Source organism: Notamacropus eugenii, chromosome 1, assembly GCF_028372415.1.
Source record: "Notamacropus eugenii isolate mMacEug1 chromosome 1, mMacEug1.pri_v2, whole genome shotgun sequence".
NCBI lineage: Eukaryota > Metazoa > Chordata > Mammalia > Diprotodontia > Macropodidae > Notamacropus > Notamacropus eugenii.
In genome coordinates this window covers 239,312,202-239,326,213 of record NC_092872.1, presented here as the reverse complement: position 1 = coordinate 239,326,213, position 14,012 = coordinate 239,312,202, and the positions used below count along the sequence as shown (strand labels likewise).

Genomic DNA, 14,012 nt, shown 5'->3' with positions numbered 1-14,012 from the left:
CTTCTTACCTAACACACACCCCAACACCCTTTGCCTTCTTATAGCAGGGATTTTTCTCCTGGCCCTTCTATTTCAAGTGGCTTAGACTTGCCCTTTGTGAAATAATAATTCATGTTCATACATCGCTTTAATGTTTATAAAACATTTTCCTTGCCAGCACTAAGAGTATTATTATTTCCATTTTATAGAAACGGTAAGTATCACAGAAAGGTTCAGTAATTTACCCAGGAATACACAGCTAGTATCAGCAGGAGAGCTGGAACAAGACTTCAAATGGAAATCTCTTGGCTCCAAGTTCCTGACTCCTAGCATGACACACTGCTTTGAGCACAGCAGCAGTAGAAGTTAAGGCTTCCTACGCAGAACTGAGTTTTTTCTAGGTTGTCCTGGCTCAGTCTGCAATAGGCAAGGCAGGGAGGAAACAGCCATTGGAAGCTTTACAAAGAAAGGTGGGTCAGGGGTCTGAAAAGATTTAGTAACTAAGAACAATCACCTAATGATTTATTAAGCCCTTACAGAGAAACGGTTGGTCCCTCAAGGAGAGCTTATGTTCTGTAGATACAGCGTGTAATAATTGGTCAATGAGCATTTATCAAGTGTCTACACTGTTTTAGGCACTGAAGTATAGTAAATGAAACAATCTCTACTCACATGTCCTATCACCCACTCACATGTCCATGTCATATCACCCACTTTATGCCCAGACTTCCAATTTTGTTGATGCTGGTAGGGATCTCAGAGAACTGAATATTAGTTAGTACTGGACTTTAGAATACACAGAACCAGAACATAGGAAGGAAATTTAGTCCACAGAATCTTACAGCTGTGGAGTGGGGTGGGGCAGAAGAGGGATTTTAGAGTATAGAACACAGAACATTGGCGCTGGAAGGGATCTCAGGACGCAGAATGCTAGAGCTGGGACCATAGAACACAGAACACCAAGGCAGGAAAGGATTCGAAGGGCATAGGGTGTGTGTGACGTGTAGTAATCCTTTGAATAGAGAACATAGAACGTTAGAGGTGAAAGAATTTAGAACATAATGTTTTGGGACCTTAGAACGCACAGAACCAGAACTGAAAATGATCCTAGTTCACAGGATCTTGGGGAGCAAGGGAGGGGGAAGAGATGCAACCCTAGACCATGGAAGTGAACTTAAATCCTAGAATAACAGAACACAGCCCATGAGAGTTGGCACTGAGCCCTGTACATAGAAGGTGGCTCCTCGGGGCAGGGATCGCACTGTGCCTGACCCATAATCGATGCTTCATCGTTTACAGGTGAGGAAACTGAGGCCCAGAGAAGTCACACAGCAGTTAAGCAGCCCAGGAAAACGTGTCTCGGACTCTCGCGGGGCTGGATGGGTTCCCCCAGGGCGGGCCCAGGCTGGGGTGCGGAGGAGAGAGGCCGCCCCTGACCAAGGCGAGGGGGAGGAGCCGGGAGGGGCGGGGCGGCCCGAGGAGCCAGCCCGCGAGTGTGTCCCAGAGGCTGCGGCGGCCCCGGGGGAGCAGCAGCGGCGGAGCCGGAGGAGGCGAGAGTGAGTGCGAAGGGGGGCCCGACGAGCGGGCCAGGCTGGACTGAGGAGGATCGGGGTCCGGGGGGCGCACGGGGGGCGCAGGCGGGGGCCCCGATCCGGGCCGTGTGGGCGCGCCAGCCGCCCGAGCCTTACTACTGGCTCTCCGCCCCAGCCCTCGGCTCTTTCACGCCCTACATCGCTCCTCCTCCCGCGGCCGCGGCTCCTTCCTCCTCGGTCGCTTTCTCTTTCTCTCTCGCGGCTCCCTGGGCCTCCCGCCCTCTTCCGAGTCGTTCGGCCGGCCGGCCACTCTCGCCTCCTCCCTGGTCCGCCTGCCCAGGCTCCTCCAGCCGCTTCGCTTTCGGCCCCCAGGGGCCCTGGGTCTGGCGATCTCCCTCCTTCTCGTGGCTGTGGGATGTTTCTCTTTACCATTTCCCACCTGCCTGTCTCTCGCTCAGCCCCTTGTCTCTCACTCAGCCCCTTGTCTCTCACTCAGCCCCTTGTCTCTCACTCAGCCCCTTGTCTCTCATTCAGCCGCTGTCTCTCACTCAGCCCCTGTCTCTCACTCAGCCCCTTGTCTCTCATTCAGCCTCAGTCTCTCACTCAGCCCCTTGTCTCTCACTCAGCCCCCTGTCTCTCGTTCAGCCCCTCTCTCTCATTGAGCCCCTGTGTCTCGCTCAGCCCCTTGTGTCTCGCTCAGCCTCTGTCTCTCAGCCCCTTGTCTCTCACTCAGCCCCATGTCTCTCACTCAGTCTCTGTTTCTCACTCAGCCTCTGTTTCTCACTCAGAACCTTGTCTCTCACTCAGCCCCTGTCTCTCACTCAGCCCCTGACTCTCACTCAGCCCCTTGTCTCTCACTCATCCCCTGTCTCTCACTCAGTCTCTGTTTCTCACTCAGCCTCTGTTTCTCACTCAGCCCCTTGTCTCTCACTCAGCCCCTGTCTCTCATTCAGCCGCTGTCTCTCACTCAGCCCCTGTCTCTCACTCATCCCCTGTCTCACTCAGTCTCTGTTTCTCACTCAGCCCCTGTCTCTCAGCCCCTGTCTCTCACTCAGCCCCTGACTCTCACTCAGCCCCTTGTGTCTCGCTCAGCCTCTGTCTCTCACTCAGCCCCTGTCTCTCACCCAGCCCCATGTCTCTCACTCAGCCCCTTGTGTCTCACTCAGCCTCTATCTCTCACTCAGCGGGGTCACTCTCCCACCTTCCTGCCTGTGCCCCCCTCCCTCCCTCTCCTAACTCTCTGTCTCTTTCATCTCTCTCTGCCTAGGTCAGTAGTCTGCCTCGTCTTTCTCCCCTTCTTTTTCCACCCAGTAGATTTCTTGGTGCTCCTCCAGATCAGTTTTGGGGCTGGGGGGTGGTGAATAAGAAACAGACCCAGGCAGTATGGTAGTGGAACCCGGAGTCTGCGAACCTGAGTTGAAATCTCGGCCCTGCCAATAGCAGCTGTTTTACGTTGTTTCCTCAGTTTCATCATTTGTAAAATGAAGACTTGAACTGGATGACATTTAAAGTTCCTTCCAGTCTAAAACTATGATCCTAAGAGGGACTAAGCCTGCCCCTGCCACCCCAGAGTCTGCCTGAAGATAGAGCAAGTCCCTGTAATTAGTGGCTCACAAAGTTAACCTCATTCTTTCAGATGGATAATAACACCTCACCCTTGCTTAATAATGCTTCGTTCCTTTCAAAGCTTCCTCACTTTGATTGTCCACACAATCACCCTGTGAAGTAAGTAGTTACCTCGTGAGGAAACTGAGGCACAGAAACGGAAATGGCTTCTCTAAAAGGACAGAGCTAGTAAAGTTGGCACTGGAACTTGATCCTGGCCTGTTGCTTTCAGAGCCTAGAAATCAGTCTTTCCACCCCAGCATTGCCCTTTCCTGGTTCTTTGCCCATGAATTTCCTCTTCACCAGGTGATAAGAGCTAACATCAATGGAGCGTCTGCTCTGTACCAGGGACTGTGCTAAGCACTTTACAAGTGATTAATTCCTTTGATCCTCACAACAATCCATTTTACAGATGAGGAAACTGAGGCAAACATTAAATGACTCGCTCATGCTCACATAGCTACTAAGTGTCTGAGTCTGCATTTGAATTCAGGTCTTCCCTGATTCCAGGCCCTGCACTCTATCCCCTGCGCCCCTTAGCTACCATTGTGGGGGGGAGTGGGGAGAGGGGCTCACAGCAGGGGGCTTGTATAAATTGGGTACAGGATGTGGAGTCTGTACAAAACTATGCTCTGGTTTGCCTGTCATTGGTTGCTGTGCTATTCAAAAAAAGGGTGTTTGGTTTTTTTTAGTATCCCCCTTCCCCCCACATACCTGAGCTTGAGGCTTCTTCAGTAGTATCTGTGCACCAAGGCTGGCCAGAGGATGTATGATCAAGGATCACTACTGAATATTGGACTCAGATTGGCCAGGAAATCAGGACACAGAATAATAGAATGGCAGAACTGGGAGGATCCTCATAAACCTGCCTTTGGATCCTGGATGAAAGGGCAGTCTGGACCTTAAAGCCTGCCTCCATAGGTACAAGTCCCTCCATCTCTCTGAACCTCAGTTTCCTCGTGTCAAATGGGGATAACACCTGCTGTACCTGCCTTCAAAAGGCATCAAAGTATCATAAGTGGATTGCTATCTCATGGCCTTGCACTCAGGAAGGTCTTGGGTTTGAGTCCTAAATCAGATACAGAACAACTGTGATCATGAGTGCTCCAGGCTAGTCTCTAAGACTGATCTGCATTGGCAGAGAGTGCTTCCATAGTGGGAATTCCATATGCTGGCAAAGTCACAGGTCTGAATTCTCTACCTGCCCCCTCCCCCTTCAGAAAAAGTAACCACTGCACAGGGTTGTGAAGCACAATGAAAGAAACTGCTTTGTAAACTTTAAAGCTCTCTGTAATATCTGGTGGCAGCAGTAGGAATGGTGGCCATGGTCCAGGCAGGAAGAGAAGAAAAGGGCAGAGATCTTGGCTGGGGTTCGGGCCTTATAACTCCCAGTCTATTATTCATTCCTAGATACCAGAGGTGTCAAATTCGGGTAGAAACAGAGCCACTAAACTGTTCAGGAGAATCCCTGCAGACCATATGTTGACTTAGAAAACTACATATGAACTGGTAGCTAGGTGGCACAGTGGATGGGGCAGTAGGCCTCAAGTCAAGAAGACCAGAACTCAAATCTGAACTCAGACACTAACTATCTGTATGACCCTGGGCAAGTCACTTAATCTTGTTTGCCTCAGTTTCCTCATCTGTAAACAGAGCTGGAGAAGGAAATGGCAAACCACTCACTATCTTTGCCAAAGAAAACCACAAATGGCATCATGAAGAGTCAGACACAAATGAACAATATACCAGTGTATTTTTATTGATCTTGTTAGATTATTTCCAATTTCATTTCAATCGTTTTGGGGTATTTGAGTGTTTGATACCTCTACTCTACATGATTTAGACCCTTCAAGAAAACCAGGAGAAAGTTATGGTTTGTGACGATTCTTTGGTAGGTCATCCCTTGTCCCTCAGTTTTGTGGTTAGCCTGTCTCTTTTCATTTTCTGATCCAGAAGCTGATAAACTAACCTCTAAAGTGTGGCAAGGTTTCATTCTATTTAAATGTCTTGGCCTATGGAGGGGGGGAGGGAGGGAGAGAGAGAGAGAGAGAGAGAGAGAGAGAGGGAGGGAGAGGGAGAGGGAAAGGGAGAGGGAAAGGGAGAGGGACAGGGAAAGGGAGAGAGGGAGGGAAAGGGAGAGGGAGGGGGAGAGGGCAGAAAGACAGAATATTCATGGCTCATCTTTCAGAAACTTGTTCAGCCCCACCAACTCTTTCCTCCACAGTGCCCAAAAATAATTGACAAGAAAGGCTCTGAATTTGGCTTGGAAGTGGTGCAGAGTGAGCCCTTCTGGTGCCCCTTCATTCTTTCTCCCTGCCCAGAGTAAGTTGTGGAGTTTTTTGGGCAAAGCCATTCTTCCCTTCCCTGCTATCCTGTGTGATTCAGAACTTTTCTTTGGGGGGAGCATAAGATCTCTGCAAGTTGCAGTTGAGCTTGGAGTGTGCTGAAGTGGGGGAGTTTAAAATGGAAATGCTGACACCCATGCCCCGATGCCTGTAGCTGGACCAGCCTGCTCTGCTGCCGTACAGTTATACGTTGCAGTGATTAGTCTGGTTGGGTCAGATCACCCCAGCGGGGCCCCTCATTTGTTTCCTGCTGTCTCCCATGCTTCTCTTTCTTCAGTTGGTTATCCCACCAGAGGAAGAAAGCCCCATTTTGTCCAATTTGATGATGCGAATGTGAGCTTAGTCTCATCTGTTCTGGCTTTTTTCCTGATCCTGTTTGGTTTGAGGGAGGAGCAAGGGAATGGACTGATGGGAATCTCCTCTTTAGCTTATGGAAATACATTTTTTTTCCCAAGCTTCAGCAGGGATGTGCTATATGGAGCCCAAAAATAGACATGCTATCTTGTAGCCAAATTTGACATCTGAACAGGCAGGCAGGCAGGCAGGCAGAGCTTTGTTTTGTACCTGGGACAAGCAGCATGAAAGGGAGGCTACTGCCCAGGATAGGAGCAGTGAAGAGAGCTCCCTGGCTAGGACTGGATTGGGGCTCTCCCTCCATTGTTTCTGCACAGCTCAAAGACTCTAAGTGCCATTCATACCCTCTGTGTTTCAGTCCCCTGGGAGAAAGCTCCCATCGCTCCACCCTGGTCACTGCCCTGCAGCTGGGTGATAAAGCCAGAGAGAAAGGAGGGAACAGAAGCAAGTGGAATTGAATAAGGCTCTATTAAATATATTGCATTTCTCTCCGGGGTCCCAGTAGTTCAGGATAGGTGTCTGACCCAAAGGAAGGGAAGTGGCTAATTAGACCAGGCCTAACTCAAGCCAGGCTGGTTACTCAGGTTTGAGATTGTAATGAAATAAGACCTTCATAGATATCTGATTGTTAACAAAGCTTAACCATAGCAGGGAAAGGATATTCTAAGCAGAGAAAAGATATCCAGCAAGGTAACAGCACTGGTTCAGGTGGGCACAGCTTCTCTGCCTATATGTTCATAATGGTCTACAATCATGGCGCTTGAGAGGGGTGCCAGGTTGCCTCCTCACACTATGGATTTTGTACTTAGGGCATCAGAGACAGCATCAGCAGTCAGAGCCTTGGGATTCCTGAACTAATTAAGTATGAAATATGGTTTCAATCCCTTTAAGGAAACCCTAGACTAGCCTTCAGGGGACAAGGCTTTATAGGCTTTACTGAGCCCACCAGATGTGTACAAAGGGCAGTAATGCTCACCACTCTCACTTCTTACAACTAAAACTTTCCTATCAGATTTTGATGGCCCCTCTAGGTAGGAAACCTCTGTTTTATTTTATTTGACCTCTATTTTTTTAATTTTTAAATTTATATAGCCTGTATTTTATTTTTTCCCCTAAGTTTTACTGTTCCCTTTGGTTCTTAACTACCTCCCCCTACTCCCCATAAAGCTTTCCTTTTAACAAAGAAAAATAAAACCAACTAATCAAGTATAACCATAGTAACCACCATGGTGACCTTATCTGACAGCATATATAACACATTCTGCAACCATAGTCCCCCACCTCTCTACAGGGAAGGAATGTATGTCTTGGAATTTCTTTGGGACCAAAGTTGGCATTGCAATTAATCATAATTCTATGTTATTTACGTTGTAGATATTGTTCTCCTGGTTTTGTTTATCCAAATCTGCATCATTTCTGATAAACTTTCCTATGATTCTCTGAATTCCTTATGTTTTTTATTTTTGTAGTTAACATTTTCTTATTGTACAGTTGTATTCTGTTAATTCACATTTCTACACTTTTTAAAACTTATTCCCCAACTGATGGACACCCACTTTGTATTCCAGGTTGGATTTGGGGGCTTTTTGGTTTTTTATTACTACGAGTGCTATAATGTATATTTTGACATATAAGGCCTCTTTCTCTGTCTTTAATCACCTTGGGCTGTGTACCTAGTAGTGAGATCACTCAGGCAAAGGGTACAAAAGGTTTCGTGACCTGTCTCACATCATCCCAAATTCAAATACACGTTTTTATTGAAATTTTTTATTTCTTCTATCACCATGGTAACCCTAAGTGTCCCTCTACTTCCTCCCTCCCAAAGAGCCATCCCATAAGACAAATAGTATTTTTTTAGAGAGGGGGGAAAAGTAAAAAAAACTGATGCATAGATTGAGAAAATCCAAAAACATATTCATATGTAATATGAAAACATATGTAATACCAGTGGACATCCTACCTCCACAAAGGGGTGAATTGGGGTGCCTTCTCATATCTCTTCATTCTAGTCCTGCTTGATCTTTAATTTGTTCCGTTTCCTTTTTGGATGTGGGGAGTAGGGAGGCAAACTGGGTTAAGTGATTTGCCCAGGGTCACACAGCTAGTATGTGTCTGAAACCAAATTTGAACTGAGGTCCTCCTGACTCCAGGGCCTGTGCTCTATCCACTGCACCACCTACCTGTCCCTGTTATATTTTTTTTAATTTTTTTGGTATTCAATTCTTTACGTTGTTGTAGTTACTGTGGGTATATTGTTTTCTTGACTTTGCTTACTTCAACATAAGTTCTTTCATTCCTTCCACACCACCAGATGCATATCTGGTCACTGGATCCAGATGGCTCAGGAGGAGAAAGTGAGGTTGGTGACTTTGCAAAGCCCTCCCTCACTCAAAACAAAGTTAAGTACTAGTCATGTCGTCAGGATGAACGCAACTACAACAGCACAACATTCCTTACTTCAATCTTCTTCCTTCCTTCTCTCCCTTCCTGTCTCTTTCAGTCCCTTTTCCCTCTTTCCACATAGGGTATCATAACCTAATCTTTGGGTGCTCTGCCCAGAGAAATGTAAATTTTGATCACTGAAACCTGGCAAGATATCTTGGAATTTATGCCTAGATTTCTTTCTTAAAGATCATGTTTTCAACTCAAAGCACTGGCTCCCAAGGATTGATCAACAATAGGTCCAGCCCAAGCCTCACTTGGTCTTTGTTTAGGCCCTGACTGACTCCGAGTGAATGTAAATAGCAATGGTTTCTGTTTTGGCCAGAAACCCCTGAGGGTCTTCCCCTCCCAGATTGATTTTTTTTTTTTTTGACTAGGTAGAGAGGCCATTCTTTGCCTTATTCCTTACCTAGCGTTATTCACTAAATGGACACTGCCTCAGTCATACCTGGGAAAGACCTTAAAAGGTCAAGTTCTCCTACTGCATCTGGGGTCATCTCCAGTTGTCCTGATCCATTTCTTGGCACTTCGATGCTCCGAAGGAGAGAGTGAGGCTGGTGACTTTGTACATCCCTCCTTTAAATTCAGTTCACTTGAAAGTCAGGGCATCTTCTTCCTGATGTCAAGGTCCTCTGAGAACACAGGACAAACAGCAACAACAACTTATAGAGATCTTTCCATGCTTCTCTGTATTTATTATATGCAATAATTCTTATAGCATAATAATATTTGATTGTATTCATATACCACAATTTGTTTGACCATTCCCAAATTGATGGGCATCTACTTTTCACCCCTAATTCTTAGTTTTCACAAAAAAGTGCTGCTACAGATATTTTGGAGTATTTTAGAACTTTATTCTTATATCAATGGCTTCCTTGGGATATAAGCCCAGTCTGATTCACAGGGTAAGGACATATTAGAGACTATTTGCATAATTCCAAATTGTTTTCCAAAATTGTTGTACCATAGCGCTACCAAAAATGTATCAGTGTGCCCATCTTCCCACAACCCTCCAGCAGTGACTAAGTCATTTTTTTGGTAATTTTTGCCAACTTGCAAGGTGTGAGATAAAATATCCAGTTGTTTTGATTTGCATTTCTCTTGTCATTAGTGATTTGGAGCATTTCTTTCATATGGTTGTGAACACTGTGCACTTCTTTTGAGAACCATTCATATCCTTTGACCATTTATATATTGGGAAATGGTATATACATATACATATCTATACACACATATATGTGTGTTTTATATCTTGAATACCAAGCCCTTATCAGAGAAATTTGATACAAAGGTTTTTTTCCCCATTCTACCACTTCCCCTCTTATCCTAGATGCATTGATGTTATCTGTGCAGAAGCATTTCAGTTTCAAGTAATCAGAATGATCTATCTTATTTTTGTAATTGCTTCTATGTCTTTTTAAGAATATATCTCTTATCCATAGCTATGAGAGGTATATGATCTGTTTCTCTTCTAATTTTTTAATACTATGATTTTTAATATTAAGGTCACATATTCATTTAGAATATACTGTGAGGTATGATATAAGGTGTTTTTACGGTTCAGTCATTTTTCAATTGTGTCCAGTTCTTTGTGATGTCATTTGTGGTTTTCTTGGAGAAGATACTGGGATGGTTTGCTATTTACTTCTCCAGATCATATTATAGATGAGGAAATTGAGGCAAATAGGGTTAAATGACTTGCCCCAGGTCACACAGCTAGTGAACTCAGGAAGATCAGTCTTCTTGATCCCAGACCTGGCATTCTATTTACTGTTCCACCTAGCTACCTGATAGGAGGTGTTTATTTAAGCCTAATTTCTGCCAGACTGCCTTCCAGTTTTCCTAGCAATTTTTTTTTTAATTATATAGGGAGTTTCCCCTTAGATGATTTGTGTTTTCAACTTTGTCAAATGCTGGGTTATTGAGTTCCAGTGTTGCTGAATCTCTCTTGTCTAGTCTGTTCCATTGACCTCTCTATGCTTCATCAACGTCAGATGGTTTTGATAACGACTGCTTTATACTATAGTTTGAGGTCTGGAAGTACTATTCTCCCTTTGTCCTTATTTCTTTTTATCATTTCCCTTGATATGCTAGATCTTTTATTTTAATGAATTTTGTTGCTATTTTATTAAGCTTTGTAAAGTATCCCCTTAATAATTTGATCATACTTTATTATATGTATATATGATTATACAAAAGTATAAATTTATTTTGGTAGTATTGGCATTTTTATTATTGTGGCATGCCCTAGCCATGAGCCTTGAATATTCAGTGCTATTCATGTTAAATAGTTTCAGCTATTTAAATTGTTCTTTATTTCTTTCAGGAACATTTTGCAATTAAATCTATAGAAGTTTTTGTATGCTTTGGGGAGTTAATCCCCAGATATTTTATGCATTTGGTAGTTATTTGGAACGAGATTTCCCTTTTTATTATTGCTTCTTGTATTTTATTATTATTTTTGTATAGAAATGCTGTTGATTTGTGAGTCTATATTTTATGGTCCACAACTTTGCTAAAGCTACTGTCTCAGTTAGTATCTTTGCTCATTCCCTGGGGTTTTCCAAGTGAACAATCATATCATCAGCAAACAAGGATAGTTTTCTCTCCTATTTATCTATCTTTATTACTTTCATTCTTTTCTCTTGGCTTATTGGTATTGCTAGCATTTTTAGCACTATATCAGATAATAGTGGAAAGAGTGGTCATCCTTGCTTCACTCTTGTATTTAATGAGAAAAGCTTTGGTGTGTTTCCATTGCGTATGATATTTGCTTTTAGTTTCAGGTAGTTGCTTTTTTTTGATATGAATAAAGTTCCTCCGTGCCTATATTTCAGAGGGTTGTTTTTTGGTTTTGTTTTGCTTTTTAGCATAAAAGAATGTTGTACTTTGTCAAAGGCTTTTTCTGCTTCTATTGAGGTAATTGTGTGGTTTTGGATATTTTGGTTTTTAATATGATTAATTATGTTGATTACTGTCTTAATATGGAACCATCCTTATATCCCTGGAATAAATCCCACTTGATCATAATGAATGATTTCTTGGATATGAGTGAGATGAGGAGATTGTGAAGACTTTATAATAAAAATATGGGGAATATTGAACTTTCTAAATAAAATTTCTCTTCCATAAGGCCTCTCTCCTTGGATACTTGAGTTTCGGGTATCCAGGGCTTGTGGACGGTTGGTTGGTTTACCCCCCTTACCAGCTACCAGTTTTCTTTGTGAAAGTGCTGTGGGGTGTAGCAGAAACTTGGAAGTTACTCAGATCTCCCCTTTGTTTGTTGTACTGTTGCCACATCAACGCCACCAACTCCTGCTTCTCCCCCTCCCCTCTTTTCTAAAGCCACATCAGCAGTTAAGAGAGATATTAGATGAGGTAATTGTGTTGGGATAGGTGAGGATTTCCCAGGGTTTGTCTAGTTTTTTGCGCTTAGATTGTGAGCCCATCTCCCAGCCAGTGGAGAAGTGGGATAGTGGGGAGGTGGGATTCTCTGCGTTAGGGTATAAAAATTGTGCTTCAATTTCTGTTAAGTTGCCTCCCTCCACCAGATTCCCTGACCTGGTGGAAGGATGTCCCTTTCTTGAGAATTGTAATAAATCTTTTTCTTTCTGTTCTTATTGAGAAAACTCTTCATTTATTTAAAATTTTGAGTAAGGGTCTTTTTATTCTACACAGATAGTTGATGTAGACCGATAGGATTTTAACACTTTTGAATCAATATTCATCAACGATATTGATCTATAGTTTTCTTTCTGTGTTTTCTCTTTCCCTGATTAGATATTAGAGCTGTGCTTGTCTGTTTAAAGAATTCTGGTAGAATGCTTTCTTTCTCAGTTTTTTGGAAAGTAATGTGCAAAATCTGGGTGTTACATGTTCTTTAAAAGTTTGATAGACAAATTGCTTACCATCTCAGGGAGGGAGGAGGTGAGAGAGGGCAGGAGAAAATTTGGAAGTCAAATTAAAAGAAAGAATGTTAAAAATTATCTTTATATATAACTGGGGAAAATATTTTTTTTTAAAAAATTGATAGATTTATCCTGTAAATCCATCAGGTAGAGGAAATGTTTTTTCTTTGGTAGTTCTTTTACAACTAAATCTATTTCTTTTTCTTAGATTGAGTTATTTAAGATCAGTGTGATTCTAATGGTCCTCTTAGTCCACTTCTGACTCTGACATAAGCCTTTCTCTGTCTCCCAATAGTGGCCATTGCCTCGGAAGATGGATTCTACAATGGTTCCAACTCCATGTACAAAGCTCCAAACCGTCCTCTGCCAGATGAACAGGCCCCCTTGCTTGAGGGACATCCCAGAAGCCATTATAGCTCCCCCAAGCCTCATGATCGCTACTACGTGGCCTATATCATCTTCTTCAGCATGGGAATTGGCTCCCTGCTGCCCTGGAACTTCTTTATCACTGCAAAGGAGTATTGGATGTATAAACTGCAGAACTGCTCTTCCCAGGGAGCCTCGGACATTCAGGTAACATCTTCATTCCCAGGAAGAGGTAACTGGATATGGATTAGACATGATTACCATGTCAGGAGCTCATAGTATGATTTCTCTCCAAACATCCTGGTTTGTTTGGATAGTTTAGGATCACAGATGTCAACTTGGAAGGGAGTGATTCCTCAAGTGGCAGAGTTGGGCTTTGAATCCAGGTTTAAGCAAAGGATTGGATTTGAAGGCATCATGGAACACTGAACTGGGAGTCACCAGACCTGGATTTGAGTTTTGGCTCTACCAATTTGATAAGAACTCTCCTTCATATTGTGTTTTAATGTTTTCCTCCAAGCACTTTCCTCACAGTAACACTGTGAGGTAGTTGGTGTAAGTCTTATTCTTCCTATTTTACAGACCAGGAAAGTTGAGGTTTGCAGAAGTGAATTAACTTGCTGATGATCATATAGCTGATAAGTGGGAAAGTCAGGACTTGAATTCAGGTCTTCTGACTATAAAACCAATGCTCTTTCCACTAGACTCTGTACTTTCTATCTGTGTAATCTTGGACCATCACTTAAACTTTTTGGGTACCATTTTCCTTTCTATGAGATGAAGGCATAAGATTGGATTAGATCAGAGGTTCCCAACTCTTTGGTGGGAGTGCAGGGAAATACAGTAAGGAGCTACTCTTTTTTTTCCACTTGAAATTTTGAAATTGAGGGTATGGGAAGAGCTAAGGATGACAAACCACAAATAGGGAGAGGGAATTGTGTAACAGCAATTTCTAGCTCTGTTCCTTTTTCTAGTCCTCGGACGTTGAAATACCTAGCAGCCATACATGGGTCCTTATCTTCTCCACCCTGTGACTAATGGTGCAGTTGAACCTGGTTTTTAGGTATTCATAGGAAATTATGAAAAGATATAGATTTAGATAAAGGTTCTTAACCTGGGCTCCAAGAATGTGTGTTTTTAAAAATTATTTGTTTAAATGTATGCCAATATAACTGGTTTCTTTTGTAATCCTATGTGATGTATTTAAAAACATTCTGAACAGGGGTTCATGAGCTTTACCAGACTGCTGGAAGGGTCCAACATACAAAAAAAGATCAAGACTCCCTGCTCTAGAATATTGAGTTGAATCTGAAATTTAATGAGGGATAAATAAATGTAAGTCTTAAAAATGGGTTCAAAAAATCAATTTCACAAGTACAAGATGGAGGAGACTCAGTTAGACAATAGTTCCAGAGGTGTTAGTGGACTGAAAACTATTGAGCTAAGTAAGTCAGCGAGGTAATGTGCAGTCCAAACTA

General features: G+C 43.2%; 1 protein-coding gene across 5 annotated transcripts in view; it reads left to right on the top strand.

Moving 5' to 3' along the window:
* Positions 1–1,077: 1,077 nt before the first annotated feature.
* SLC29A3 (solute carrier family 29 member 3) overlaps positions 1,078–14,012 on the top strand; it is a 70,856-nt gene continuing 57,921 nt past the window's right edge. For 2 of the 5 annotated variants that reach the window (XM_072628277.1, XM_072628273.1), the window contains exons 1-3: positions 1,431–1,535; positions 5,341–5,438; positions 12,464–12,741. In XM_072628277.1, the coding sequence (XP_072484378.1) occupies position 5,438; positions 12,464–12,741 (279 nt within the window). In that variant the 5' untranslated portion in view covers positions 1,431–1,535; positions 5,341–5,437. Of the gene's footprint in view, positions 1,279–1,430; positions 1,536–5,340; positions 5,439–12,463; positions 12,742–14,012 lie in introns of those variants that run through there. The other 3 variants (XM_072628274.1, XM_072628276.1, XM_072628275.1) reach the window with 3 other exon arrangements.